This window comes from Colletotrichum abscissum (assembly GCF_030869225.1).
Source record: "Colletotrichum abscissum strain IMI 504890 chromosome Unknown Scaffold_21.1, whole genome shotgun sequence".
Classification (NCBI taxonomy): Eukaryota; Fungi; Ascomycota; class Sordariomycetes; order Glomerellales; family Glomerellaceae; genus Colletotrichum; species Colletotrichum abscissum.
Genome location: NW_026850110.1, coordinates 607927 through 621728, shown reverse-complemented (window position 1 = coordinate 621728; position 13802 = coordinate 607927). Strand labels below are relative to the sequence as shown.

At 51.4% G+C, this 13802-nt stretch overlaps 7 protein-coding genes across 7 annotated transcripts; 3 read left to right on the top strand and 4 right to left on the bottom strand.

The window, feature by feature from the left end:
• Positions 1 to 24: 24 nt before the first annotated feature.
• On the top strand, positions 25 to 2408 carry CABS01_09113 (M6 family metalloprotease; the record flags this gene model as incomplete). Its single annotated transcript, XM_060542470.1, has 2 exons — positions 25 to 203; positions 263 to 2408. 2 exons carry the CDS (start codon positions 25 to 27, stop codon positions 2406 to 2408), a joined length of 2325 nt encoding a protein of 774 aa, XP_060400751.1.
• Positions 2409 to 2665: 257 nt separating this feature from the next.
• CABS01_09112 (uncharacterized protein) lies at positions 2666 to 2995 on the bottom strand (the record flags this gene model as incomplete). The annotated part of the gene is made up of 1 exon (XM_060542469.1): positions 2666 to 2995. One exon carries the CDS (start codon positions 2993 to 2995, stop codon positions 2666 to 2668), a length of 330 nt encoding a protein of 109 aa, XP_060400750.1.
• Positions 2996 to 3367: 372 nt separating this feature from the next.
• CABS01_09111 (2OG-Fe(II)oxygenase) lies at positions 3368 to 4514 on the top strand (the record flags this gene model as incomplete). Its single annotated transcript, XM_060542468.1, has 2 exons — positions 3368 to 3751; positions 3819 to 4514. 2 exons carry the CDS (start codon positions 3368 to 3370, stop codon positions 4512 to 4514), a joined length of 1080 nt encoding a protein of 359 aa, XP_060400749.1.
• Positions 4515 to 4610: 96 nt separating this feature from the next.
• CABS01_09110 (flavonol synthase) lies at positions 4611 to 5915 on the bottom strand (the record flags this gene model as incomplete). Its single annotated transcript, XM_060542467.1, has 3 exons — positions 4611 to 4974; positions 5027 to 5759; positions 5822 to 5915. 3 exons carry the CDS (start codon positions 5913 to 5915, stop codon positions 4611 to 4613), a joined length of 1191 nt encoding a protein of 396 aa, XP_060400748.1.
• Positions 5916 to 6636: 721 nt separating this feature from the next.
• Positions 6637 to 8570, top strand: CABS01_09109 (uncharacterized protein; the record flags this gene model as incomplete). Its single annotated transcript, XM_060542466.1, has 7 exons — positions 6637 to 7005; positions 7059 to 7223; positions 7284 to 7330; positions 7385 to 7425; positions 7484 to 7577; positions 7631 to 7698; positions 7762 to 8570. The coding sequence occupies 7 exons, from the start codon at positions 6637 to 6639 to the stop codon at positions 8568 to 8570; spliced, it is 1593 nt and encodes a 530-aa protein (XP_060400747.1).
• Positions 8571 to 8891: 321 nt separating this feature from the next.
• On the bottom strand, positions 8892 to 10558 carry CABS01_09108 (CFEM domain-containing protein; the record flags this gene model as incomplete). Its single annotated transcript, XM_060542465.1, has 7 exons — positions 8892 to 9142; positions 9217 to 9284; positions 9339 to 9721; positions 9822 to 9889; positions 9953 to 10225; positions 10280 to 10415; positions 10466 to 10558. The coding sequence occupies 7 exons, from the start codon at positions 10556 to 10558 to the stop codon at positions 8892 to 8894; spliced, it is 1272 nt and encodes a 423-aa protein (XP_060400746.1).
• A 653-nt stretch (positions 10559 to 11211) lies between these two features.
• On the bottom strand, positions 11212 to 13277 carry CABS01_09107 (GMC oxidoreductase; the record flags this gene model as incomplete). Its single annotated transcript, XM_060542464.1, has 4 exons — positions 11212 to 12470; positions 12542 to 12665; positions 12726 to 13012; positions 13076 to 13277. The coding sequence occupies 4 exons, from the start codon at positions 13275 to 13277 to the stop codon at positions 11212 to 11214; spliced, it is 1872 nt and encodes a 623-aa protein (XP_060400745.1).
• Between the last annotated feature and the right edge of the window lie 525 nt (positions 13278 to 13802).

Below are 13802 nucleotides of genomic sequence, written 5' to 3'. Positions count from 1 at the left end.
ACTGATCAGCGCGTCCAAGTGGACATGGACTCTTTCCTGAAGCAGCAGGTGCCATTGCACAAGGGCAACGACGAGATTAAGACTTCTTGGCAAACCGCAAGTCACTCTTTCTCTCGTAAAGAGCAAAACGATACATCAATGAAGGTCCGCAATGAGATAACGTTGGGGCGGGGGAGGAACGTTCATGAGGTCAGAGATGCAAGGTCGGTACCACCTCATTGACCGCGTCGCGTTTGCTGTCCAAGTACTTATCTATCGCCAGTCTGCCCCGTCGCCTGCTCTCTTCTCTTGCCTTGCTGGCTTCCGTGAGCATCTGCTGGTGGCTGGTTCGAACGTCACCGCTCAACTTTCATTCCATCTTGGGCGACATGCAGTTTCGCGATGGCAACAGTGGCTTCCAGGCCGTCCTGGGAGCCACCCTCGGTGCCTTCATCGCCGGCCCAGTTGCTGCGGCGTCGGACAGCCCGTACACGCCTTTCGTTCCGATTGATCCCCAGGACTGGGTCAATCCGGACAACATGACATGGGGTGACTTCATTTCACCACCAGGCACGAATTGGTCGGACCCGGCGCGCAAGGGATCCAGCCGCAACTTCAACATCGCCCTGGTCGTCGTCGACTACCCCGATAGACCGTTCGTCATCACTCAGCCGGCGCACTCGACCATCTTCAACAACCCTCAGCCTGCAGGTGCTGACATCCCCCGGGAGAACGTTCCAACCTTCTACCGCGACCTCCTCAATACGCCGAATGAGCTGAATAATGGTCACACTCTTCACGAGTACTGGATGGAGGACTCGGTCGGCCGCTTCGGAGTCGATCTGACCGCCTTTGGTGCTTACCAGCTCTCTGGCAACGGCTATCAATACGGGATTGATGGCGGCTTTAACCCAGGTGCCTGTCCCGAGGGAGAGACTTGCGACCTGAACATTCGCACCGATGCGCTCGCCGCTTGGCGTGCCGAGGTCGGAAACGCCACTGCCGATGCCTTTGAGCTGGTCTTCATTCTCTCTGCCGGTCAAGACGAATCCTCAACATGGCAAGAGTTTGGCGAGATGAAGTTCAACAGTCCCGAAGACGTACCCGACGAGTTCGGCCCCCCGAAAAAGGGAAACAGCTCCCAGACCAACTATGCGCGCACACGTTACGTTCCTTGGACCTCCTGGGCGGCGGCATCGACACTCTGGCCCAACGCCGGTGGTGGCTCGTCTACTCAAGGCGAGAGCTCTGGCATGGCTGTCTACGCCCACGAGCTGAGCCACTTGCTCGATATCGGCGATAACTACAATAACCCGTATGGTCTTCCCCTGCGCAGAGCATACACCGGGCCGTGGTCCATGATGTCGCGCGGCTCTTTCAACGGCCCCGGCGGTCCCCATACCCGTTGGCAGATCCCTGCGCTAAAGGGTGCGTCGATGGGCTCGTTGCATACTTTGCGCGACAAGTTCCAGCTCGGACTGATTGACAAGACTGATATCCTGTGGCTGTCTCGCGAAGGGCTGGCAACCTCTGGAGTTGCTGTTGCCAACCTGGTTGCTCGGTCCGTCGATCCGGGCGATGGATTGATGGGTGTCCGCATTATCATGGATGGCGACCGATCCCCGGCATGTAACATCACGACCGAAGTGCTCTGCGACGGCGGTAGCTGGGATAACTACGACATCGAAGTTGTGGACCGCATGGGATCAGACTCTTTCCAGCCGGATTCTGGTGTCTTGCTCAGCAAGTCCAAGAATGTCGACAACCAGCCCTTCCAGTGGGTTATCGACGCAAACCCAGAGGACATTGAGCTCATTGACTTTTACCGGCCCAACGGCTCCGTGGCGATGATCACCCTCGGCGACTATCGTCAGCTCGCTGACGCGCTCTTCCACGCAGGCACGAACTCTGGCAGCGAGTTTGAGTTTATCGATGTGCCCAACAGTTTGCACTTCTACATCGTCGACCGTCACCGCGATGATGAGGGTATCCTCTCATACACTGTCGCTATCCGCTCTCTGACGGGCGAAGGCGGCGCGAGCACCCACGACGTCTCGCTGGAGAATGGCGCCGTGACGGGCGCCAAGAACGGCACGGCTGCCACCCAGGGCGTGACGTGCTCGTTCCAGCTGACCAACAGCGGCACCTACGTCGCCGTCGACCCTGATGCGGCCCAGCACCCTGAGGATGTCTCCGCCTTCCTAGGTTCAGACGTCTACAGGCTGAGCGCCGAAGTTGAGGGTACCGGCTGGCGGGTGGATTTGCCCAATGCTCTTGTCACGGCCAAGTTCGGCGAGATTAAGACGGCGTACGTTTCGGTTGGCGCCGCGTCCGATGCGGCGAGCACGGCGGTGGTGACGCTCAAGGCGACGTCGGAGTCCGATCCGTCTGTAACTGCAACGGCGCAGTGCCAAGTGACTAAGTCATGAGGCTCCGACTTGCGGAGTGGAAAACACATATACCGGCATGCTTACCTTGTCGAACATCGCCAATCGATTACGTACTTAAGTACCTAATAAGTCTTTCTTAAAGCTTTTCATTCTCCTGCATGATCGAGGCCCGCCAACGTGGGGTTTCTGCCGTGACTTGATGCAATGCAGTCCCGCTGCGGGGCCGCTTAGGGCTAATGAGCCCGTTTCCACGCTCAAAACTTCATCAAATCATCACGATCAATCGCCCAGATCGTCTAGTTGGTTAGGATGATACGTTGTGGTTCTTCTATACAGCGATCCGTGTTGACGGCGGTTCGAATCCGCCTCTGGGCATTGAAACCTTTTGTCGTTTGGTGATGTTGCGATAATTGCTTTTTCGCAGATTTTGCCGACAGACCGGGTGTTGGAGGTGCATAATTGGAGATGGTGTGAGGCCTCGTGTGAGAGTGAGCTGTGTGTGGTAAGCGGGTTGCTAGCATAAACGAGAACGCTGCTGTCAAACGTAGTCTCCTTTTGGTCAACTGGTTGACAAGAAGTCCGTAGAAAACCAGCTTTGTTAACTTGCTTCTTCTATGCAGGTACATGGGTACTAAGTAGTGTATTATATGTGCAGTAAGGTAGTAGGTTGAAGTATTGGAAATGGCATTTGGGTTTCGCGTCCCTAAGTGCCCCTCATTGTACGTACCTATTCCTTCTCGATACAGCAATTTAGGTATTCGCCGCGGGATCATATAGGTCGGCTCATGACGTGCGCAACCTCCAAACTCGCACCATCCCCGCCGCCTCCGGGTCCGGCGCCGGCAGCGGACCTGTTCACCGCGAACCCTGAAGCTTTCGAACGTCATTGCTAACCCGAAAAGTATGTCAAGTCAACCTAATTCATTCTATCAAACCCAACCGACTTTAATTCAGAACCGGGTCTAAGCAACTGAGCTCTCGCTGTAATCAAGCGCACCATGCCACCCACAGGGAGCTTCAGCGAAATACCCACAATAGACCTCTCCCTCGCCCAAGACCCCGCAACTGAGGCGGATTTACTCGCCCATCTGCGCCACGCTCTCACCAACGTCGGCTTCTTGTACATCATCAACCACGGAGTCCCCGAAAAGACTATTTCTGATGTCGTCGGCGCACTTCCAAAGTTATTCGCGCTTCCGCCCGAAGCAAAATCCGAGATCGAGCTAAGCAATTCCCCGCACTTTCTGGGATACAGCGGTGATGGCGCGGAGACGACGGCGGGGAAGAGCGATCGGAGGGAACAGGTCGAATTTGCTACGGAGTTACCGAGCGGGCTGGAGAAGGGTCTGCCGCTGAGAGAGCGGCTTCGTGGGCCGAATCAGGTGAGAATATATATTTCATGGCTGTTTTTGCTGTCCCATCTCTTGGGCTAGTCTTCTGATCTATCAGTCGCAGTGGCCGTCTTCATACCCAGCGCTGCGTCCTATTGTTGAATCGTACATATCGGAAATGACAGATTTGGGAAACCGCTTCCTCATCTTGGTAGCCAAAGCACTCTCTCTCCCGCCAGAGACTTTCCTCTCCTATCTCTCGGACCAACACCGCCTGAAACTAGTTCACTACCCCGGCCTCCCGGAAAACGAAGCAGGCGGCCAAGGCGTGGGTCCACACAAGGACTCGTCCGGGTGGTGGACCTTCCTCCTGCAAGCCTCGCCGCCGCACATCAAGGGCTTACAAGCTCTCAACAAGACGGGCGAATGGATCGACGTACCAGTACTCCCGGGCTCCTTTGTTGTCAATATCGGTCAGGCGTTTGAGGTGGTGACGAACGGGGTGTGCAAGGCTACCACTCACCGCGTGCTGTCTGGGCATCTTGAGAGGTTCAGCGTCCCGTTTTTCCAGGGGGTGAGGAGGGATCTTACCAAGGAGGAGGCGGTGGGGTCTCTGAGGGAGCATTTTGCGAGGCCTGAGATTAGGGGGTTGGTGTCGGAGTCTGAAGAGGGGAGGGAGATTGATTCGGCGTTTTTGAAGGGAAAATATGAGACTTGGGGGGAGAGCCAGTTGAGGACGAAGGTTAGGAGTCATAGGGATGTTGGCAGGAAATTTTACGCGGATGTGTTTGAGAATTATGTCAATGATGATTGAGGACGGTTCACGTTAAGCACCAAACTACAATGTCCATATAAAGTTTGATCCTCCTTTTCCCATGTTCAACACTTCTTCATTCACCTCCATGTACCTTTAGTCGTAATACTTAGCCTTCACCCCTTTCACAATTTCCTGTTCGGAGACCTCACTTCTTGCTTGGCATCGAGTTACGCCCGCCCTGACACGAGCCTTCACCCATTCACCAGCTGTGATTCCAGCCACAGCCGCATTCTCATTAGAATTGTAGCCCAGCCTTTGGAGAACCTTGCTTTGAACCGGTCTTAGTTCGAGACTATCTTCAGGCCGCACGAAGTACAGTACACCTAGACGATCGATCTCCGCCTGGTCTGGGGGTGGGGCGACGACGCGATGAATGCTGCTTTTCAGGAACCCATTACTCAGAAACTCTAGCACGTCGGCCACGTTCACAGTGATGCTACCGTTGTATGGTTTGACCCTATTTGGTATTAATATGGTTTCCACAAGAAATATGCGAGATATTAACATACCACTTCCAGTTGCCATCTTTACCTCGCACCTGGAGAGCTGCAACAGGCTGCCTGAACAGCAAAGTCAGACTCCCAAAGTCAGTGTGGCCTTTGACCCAAACGTTTTCCAGTCTTTCGTTGGTCTTCACATCTCGCGCGTGGTACTTCATGTATCTCAAGTGACAGTCCGACAATGCCTCATCATAACGATGGCGGGCAGCGAAGTGGTCTTCGGGTAGCTCCAGTATGATTGCAAACAGCGTAAGTAGCCGGTTCACAATCTCGTTGTGAATATGACGTGCGAAATGTTCAATTTCTGCTCTGTTTTGTTCGATCACATCGGGTTGTGGGCGCTCGTAGGCAGGGATGAACTTTGGGATGTTGAAGATCTCGGTGTTGTCAAAGACTCCGGGCCGGATTTCCTGGATCACGAGATTCAGCATGAGGAAGATGACGAGAACCATTTCCATAACAACGATTCGAACACTCACTCTTAGACCAAGCGGTTTGTACCCATTATAACCGCCGCTTTCTAGGTCGGCACGATACTTGAGCTTTTCTTCGGTGGGTAGTTCGAAGACAGACTTTCCTATCGCGAATTGGCGGTCGACATCTCCTTGACTCAAACCAAAATTGACAATGTAGAAGAATCCAATGGTTTGAATGGCATCAAAGAGCTGTTTTGCGAGAGCTTCTTTGCCACCCGGCTGGTCAAACTTTGAAAGATCAAGTGTGACTAAGTCTGCCCACTCAACTGCGGAAATTTTCCAATAAGCTTCATATTTGATAGCAAATATTGACTCCTCGTATGCTCACGTTCGTACTTGGTCTCTGGGACCTGGTGGTATACGGGAAGAGTGGAACTCTCATAATTGTGACGCACTGGGTTTGTTTGCACCGTTGCAGCCATTGCTGGAGTCGAAGCTGAACTTTTGAGCAGTTGTTGATGCTACTGACGTGGATGCAGAGTCCACCATCTAGACTTTCATAAGTTCGCGACTCCACACGACACCGAAACATTCATTATCTTATGTGCCACGAACGACGCATCTCCGCACTCGGCCTCTCTGATGTTGTTAGCGTGAGATGCCCGTATCTCGCCATCGCGGGGTATGATTGCGAATGCAAGGATCTTCGACGGACTTCGTCCGCTTACTTAGTTGAACAGCACTGTCATCAGTGAATTGCCCAATGATCATAATAGATACCCCAGCAGCCCGTCAAAGCCCCCCACGAAAGGATTCTCAGGAAGAGATCAAGAAGCAAAGACTTATCGCGGAAGGCTCTCCCGGGCTCAAATGATGCTACTTGTCTCCTCTTGGCACACTTGAGACAATCCATGCATATGTCTACATGTGGCCAGTAATGGTGCACGACACCCCCGTTATCTTCATTGCTCGCGATTTCGGGAAAGATGACATGATCGGTAGATGAATGCAGGCTCGGCTTATTTCCGTCAGACTTTTCAGTCTTGTTTGTTGTGAAGTTCTTGGCGACTAGAGAATCGTTTGACCCCAGCCCTCAATAAGTAATATTCAGCAAGCTTCACAAAACCGCGCAATGCCTTTGCGTTTCGAGACTCGGAACCTTGGATGGCCAACCAAGAGATTAGATTCCTCCATCATTTCATAATGGCCGACACGAAGGATATCTCAACCAGGACGAACTCTTTGTCTGGCGGCGGTGGAGCCAGCAAAGACGGCTTGACATTTGCTCGACGTGGGGAGCAAATCGACGAATCGATCAGCGGAGATGTTTCTGGCTTTGATGCCGAGAGAATGAGAGCCAGGTCTCTGCTCACAGCTGATGAGGAGAAGAAGCTCATGCGACGTGTCGACCTGAGGATAATGACAATATGCTCTCTGCTCTTCCTGATGAAGAACATCGACTCTGACAATATTTCGAATGCGAGAATCATGAACAAAGGAACACCAAGGAACATCATGACGCAGCTTAATATGACTTCTGACGAGTACAATCTTTTGACGGTGTTATACTATGTACTATGTTTGAGCCGCACCTAAGTTACCGAGCTTGCAGCTAATTGGTCCAGGTACCCTACATTGTTCTGGAAGCGCCTTCAAATCTTTTGTTAAAGCGACTCAGACCGAGTGCTTGGCAATCGAGGATAATGATCTCCTGGGGCATTGCGCTTCTCTGCCACGTTCCTGTCACCAACAAAGGCGGTATCTACGCTACCCGATTTCTGCTCGGTGCAGTAAGTCCAGTCTTTTTGTGGGATCTCATCAAAGCTACCGACATTTCTAACAATGCATAGTTCGAAGCAGGAATGTTTCCTGGAGTCATACTTCAGATGACCTATTGGTAAGCTTTGCCTAGCAGCTTTACCAGTCGATTGATTGAATAACTCCTCGGCAGGTACAGACCGGACGAGATGTCGATTCGGCTGCTTTACTTTTGTGAGTAACCCCTTAGTCGATTCTCATCGCCGGGCGAAAATTTTAACAAACGAGGAAGATGTCCTCGGTAATCTCTCCGGAATCTTCAGCGGTATTCTCGCGTTTGCCTTCGATACTGTCTCCGGATCAAAAGGGTTGTCAGGGTGGCAGTGGTAAGACATCACTGAAAATGGGCTTCCTGAAAGCTGACAGCGGAATCGCATAGGCTATTCCTCGTGGAAGGGCTCATTACTCTCGTTTTAGGGACTGCGGTTTATTTTCTCCTGCCTGACTGTCAGTTCGAGCTCTTTTGAACCTGCTACCGATTGTTATAATTCTAACAATGTCTTGTGCTAGTCCCTCCCACTGCGAAGTGGCTGACTGAAAAGGAGAAAGCCTTTATCCAAGCACGGCTTCCACCCAATGCCCCAAGAGCTGAAGAGATGAACTTCAATTTCAGCGAAATTGTGGACTCTCTGAAAGATCGACGTCTTTGGCTCTTCACTCTCATTTGGGCCACATTTACTGTCGGTACATCTGGTGTCCGTTTCTATCAGCCAACGGTCATTGCCAATCTTGGGTTTACCACCATAGCCCGAGCTCAGTTACTCAACTTGCCAATCTCGCTCTTGTCCATCTTTGTCATCGGAGTAACAGGATTTTTTGCTGACAAAGGAACGGTACCGCGGCCACTCTACCCCTTGGGCGTTTTCGCTGTCGTGATCGCGTGTTACGGAGTGTTGGTCGCCTACCCGTCCAATGGCGCCGTCTATGCCGCAACGCTCGTCGGCAACGCCTTTACGTCCGCCTTCTTCCCTCTCATGTGGCCTTGGCGCGTCCAGACCACTTCACGAGCCACAGGTTCGGCCTTCAGCATCGGGTTTGTCAACAGCTACGGTCAAATCGGAGGTGCTATTGGGCCTCAGATCTTCAGGTCAAAGTATGCGCCGCGTTATCAGACAAGTTTCGCAGCAGCAATGGCTCTGGTTGGGTGCTGTGCCATTGTTACGCTGATTACCTGGTGGGCTACGAGGAAGACGGAGTCCGATACTCGGCGTCTGAAAAGAGCTCGAATTGGTGCCGAGAGGGATGGCTTGGCTGTGTTGAATGATGTCGTGGACCAGGATCTGAACAAAAAGCGATCCAATGACGAAGAAAGCGCCTGAAGCAGCCTAGCATTTATCGTCCTGCAGCGCGATACCTAGCGTATGAGCCGAGGTGGCTTTGAAAACCCGTCTCAAGCAGTAGCAAGAATGCTGCTTCACCGGCTGAAAGACCTTTTCATCAATTTGGCTGGTGGCGACACTTGAGCTTACTTAACGTCTCTTTGTATTCTTCCGCAGCTACAAAATCTGTACAACTACAATAATAGAATACGTATATACGCTCAATGGTTGAAACCAACCTAATGCTTCTTGCTCTTATGTGCCAAGGTTGAGCCCTAAGAGATGTTTGAGTTTCTGCAAAGCCAATCATCTGAAATGTCGTCAGACCGGGGACCGATTCAATATCGACGACGTTGACTCCAGAGACAAGTGCCGAGCCTTTGGTGCACTGGCCCTCTTTGGCGACGGAATCATTTCAGTGGTTGATCCAGACCTTTCGTCAGATCTATGTGAGAGCGTTCTGATCTTTGAGAAGGTGCATCTCCAGAGTTGACTTGCGCTAGGCATACAGGCAACAAAAACACCAACATCAAGTTCCGCAAGGGACCAGACATAGACCCACAAGGCCTCAGCTGAGAGAGTCAAATATGAGTTTGGATCGTTCCTGGGAAATGAAGATGGAAAGAATGATAAGGATGGAGCTTACAAGTGATGTTATTGGCGGTCGCAAAGTGAACCAAGACTTGAATCCTGAGAGCGCTGATTGCGGTGAGGCTGATTTGACATGATCAGCAGTCTGAATACATTTCCTCCCACGGTGGAACTTACAATAATCCAACAGAAAACATCAAGATGACCCCTAATTTCTTCTTGAATCCGAGATTCAGTTTATAAAGCTGTGTGAGTGGCAGGGCCAGCATCCAAATATCCAAGAGAATGTTGAAGCCAACGTGAGTCAAGACGAGCTTGTTGAAGTCCATGCAAACGCCTGCTTGTTCTCCATCCCATCCAAGCCAGTATTTGTTGAGTGGGCGACATTGAGTGAACGTGAGAATGAGGTACAAGAATAATAACAAAGCATTGAAACCTTGTGTAGCCCATAATACTCGGCGAAAGCGAACAGATGGAAAAATACGGAGGTAGAAGAATAAGATGGACGCTTTGATGGTACTCAAGCCAGTGATGTAGAAGATCTGGGTACTAAAAAGAATCTAAGCAACGGTTAGTCTAAGTGTCTTAAAACTACTGTACAACCCTCAAGAATTCGGTGTTTTTTTCTCTCCCACGAAATATCAAGTGTTCAGATATTACCTTGAGGAACTCGGTGATTTTATAAGGTTGGAGAGTCCAGATGTCCCTCCCAAGACCAATAGCCAGTACTGCAACCAATGTCAGTCGATTATAATTTGGGTGGTTGTTAAGTGAGTAGGGTGTGCACTTACATCGATACACAATAGGCACCAAAGCCGTCGCGCATGCCTGTTTGGACATCAGAATCGGTGCAGCGACGTGACAGTCCAGAATCTGACTTACAAACCCGATGAAGATGCAAACGTCATCAGCGCCCCAAGGAGATGGGTTGACAAATTTGTTCAAGATCCGTATACACATGAAGATGACTGGTAAGATGAAGAGTGTACCTGTGAGGAATCGGGGTATCGCTGTGTTGTCGGTCAACGGGAAGCCGCAGTTGGCCCACGTCATATTTGCTACGACTTGTATCACTGTTAGAGTCTGAAACTTCTAGAGTAAATTGATTCCATGCTTACTGAGGCCGTCTTTGACTGTGCATCCAGAGTTAACACAAGCCCCAACATTGTCGTTGAAGACCGGGTCGGCGCAAAGACAAGTCTGGTTCAGACCAGTACATGGGGACTGAGGTAGGGCATCAACGATGCAGGTAACCTAGATCTATCAGCTTCAACCTTGCTAAGACGGGATTCGGACGTTCTTACTGCGCAAGGAGGATAATCGGAGATACTAGGAATGGCTCCGGCTGCGATTGTGATAATGCACAGTAGAAAAGTGAGTGGGCCAAAGGTCCTCATCTTCACTCAACATTAAGGATTGCTGAAACATCAACGGCTAGTGAAGCCAAATCGAAAGAACGAAGGGTTGGAATATAAGAGCCGCGGGGTACGAAGAATGGGAATCTCAGGGGAACATTCGCGTGGCGACATTTGAGGTTCGCTTCCTTTCATTGAAGCAATGACGAGATTGGTTCCATTACATTACATACAGCGGTTCAGTTGTGAAAGAAACCCATGCTTAACGGGCTTGTGGAATGCGAGCGGCCGCTCCATCGTGCCAGTGGCTCGGCTTGCTTGCGAACGGAAAGATATGCAGCCCGTTTCTCTCAGGCAAAGCCATGTGGCTGTGATCGACCACAGCTGAGGATCTAAACGCGTTTAGACCACCCAATCAATTAGTGAAAGACCATCGGACTTTCAATCCTTTTCACATGTCTTTGGTCTAGGCGGCATATCATCCGGCTTGGATTGGTGGCGTTCCTGATCTATGCCTAATGCAGGTCCGGCATGTTCAGATCACCCCAGGACGATGATCAAACTTACCGTCACTTTGTCAATCCCGTTAACAAAAAGCAACAGTGGAATCTCCTAATTCGTGACAAGGAAGCTCCTCGCAAGCATAAGCATCAAAAGCGTGATAGGATACCTCGGCGAATATGTATTTGTGTGAGCTAATTCTCCTTCAGAATATCGGCAGCCTTTTCAGCTACGGCATACATAGTCGCTTGCAAATGACAGGCTGGAATCAGTGGAATGATACTGGCATCAACCACCCTCAGGCTCTCAACACCGTAGACACGAAGTTGGGGGTCCACAACGCCACCATGCTCCAAAGGTTGCAAACTCGCTGTTCCACTGGGGTGCGCAAAGCTGGCAAAAAGGGAGTTCCTAATAGCTTCAGCAATGGCCTGGTCAGATGTGACGTTGACACCCGGAGAGATCTCAACGGCCTCCCTAATCGCCAAAGTGGGAGTATCCCAGACTTTGCGGAAATCTTTGACACTGAGGACTGCAATATCGACATCAACGGGATTTTGAAGGGTACCAAAGTCGATGATGGGCGGGTTGGCAGGGTCAGGGTTGGTTGAGCTGATCTTGATGGTACCACGAGACAGAGGCTTCTGGAAAGCAATTGCGCCACCAGAGAAGCCTCCGAAGGGGATCTCCAACACGCCTGCCTCTGGGTTTCGGAATAGTTTGGTGAGAGCCTCACGCTGAGATAGGAAGCCCTCTAGAAGCTCGGGGTGCTCTGAGTAGATCTCCGGAAGGAAGTCGAGCGCGTTCTGGGCTTCGACAGACGCTGACAGAGCTTCATATTCCGGAGTAAGATCCTGGAGAGATCTGAAGATGATATTATTTCCACGAGCGTGAGTGAAGGGCCCAGTTCGATTGGCAAAGTACTCGGCCTCAGATGCATTGAAGAATGCCGGATCGTTCATGGCCTCGCTCCCAAGCTCAGGAGGGTTACCGTACGTATACAACATCAACATCCATGCGTGATCCTGGTAGTTGCTACCCACACCAGGGAGGTCGGCGACTACATCGACGTCGAGAGACTCCAGCAGCCCAGCGGGGCCGATGCCACTCTGGAGCAGGACTCTCGGCGTCTGAACGCCGCCGGCGGCAAGGACAACTTCCTTCTTTGCCTTCACCAATGTTGTGGCGTTAGTTTCGCGTGAGATGATGTTGACGCCGACAGCTTTCTTATCCTCGAACTCGATCTTCGAAGCATAGTGCTTCACAAGGAGGTTGAGATTCTTGCGAGTTTCGGCGATAGGCTCATAGTATGCTGTTCTCGAGGTCGACCGAGTAACGTTCTTTGGGTCGTGGTTCTGGGGGAGCTGAGCCAGGCCAACGTTGTTTCCTCCGGCACCGTGGTCATCGAGTACAGGCACGCCAATGTCCTCAATCCAGGCCTTTCTTTGAAGATCTAGGAAGCATTCATGTTAGTTTTGAATTAGAGTTCTGTAAATGTTAGGAGGGTTTCAAGTTTTCGCGTACCTCTGTCGGGCCATTGCCACGAGGGAAAGCCAGCTTGGAGAGGACCATCACCATAGGTGCTCGGGTCGTAACTAAAGTTGTACCTCTCGACATACTCGGGCGCGGGAAGCGTAAATGTAGATGACTGTGGAAAGACGTCAGCACAAGTAGTTCAGCCCTATTTCTACCGTCGATTTTTGCACACCTTTTTGAAATAGTGGAAGAGGCTGTCCCAATTCCATCCCGGGTTGCCTAGCTCTTCCCACGCGTCGTAGTCGGCTTTCGAGCCGCGATCAAATGCCATGCCATTGACAGTAGAGCCACCTCCAACTACTGTTCCAGTCTGAACACCAGAAGTCCTATTGTTCAATCCAGGTTGTGGGATGGACAAGAATTGGATCAAATCGTTGGGGTGTAGGTTAGAAGCGTAGTAGGGGATAGCTACGTCCCAGCTGACGTCGAAGTCTCCATACTCAACAACCAAGACAGTTACTGTTAGAGATGTCGGTTAGCAGCACGTCAGTCCGCTGTTTCAAGAACGCGTCATTCGCTTACCATCCGGATCTTCGGTGAGTCTATTGGCAACCACAAGGCCACTCAAGCCTCCGCCCACAATCACGTAGTCGTAAGAGCTGTGGAGATCCGTCGTGTTTCTCTTGGCGAACTTGGCAGCCGCTGGCACAGCATTTGCAAGCTGGACTTGGCCCAAGACAAGGGCGATCCAAGCTGCTGCTTTCAGACCACGAATGATAGCCATTGCACAAAGTCGAGAGAGTCGGCAGGTTGAATGACGAGACGCACAACAATCGAGAGAGAAGCTTTCTCAGGACTAGAGGGTCGTTTCCAATCATTTAAAGGCTCAGGCCCAACGGACTGCTGTCAACTCATCCTAGTTCATTGCCTTCGGGCTACTGCACAAACATCGCCTAGTCCAATTGATCGCATGTTGTTCAACGGTGCGCTTCTGCGCGAGAACACCGCCAGGCCCAACAGCCCTTGCCTTCGACGGGTCTTTAGCAAGGATTATTCAAGTGCAGTGTGCAAAGAGTCGGGGAGCGGCGAATGTGGCAAAGCTCCCGTGCAATGGGTTTCTGTCCCACAGTCCTAGGCGTTCTCATAGGGCAGGTCGCAAATGGAATATCACAGCCCCAGCGTGACACCCCGGACGACACATGGGTTAGAATCAACAGACACCAGGGCCCGACCGGCCGGTGGGACGGCCCTTGTTCTCCAAGTTGCCACATTATCCAGCCGATGTTACGCTGTCTGCCATTCTTCTCGA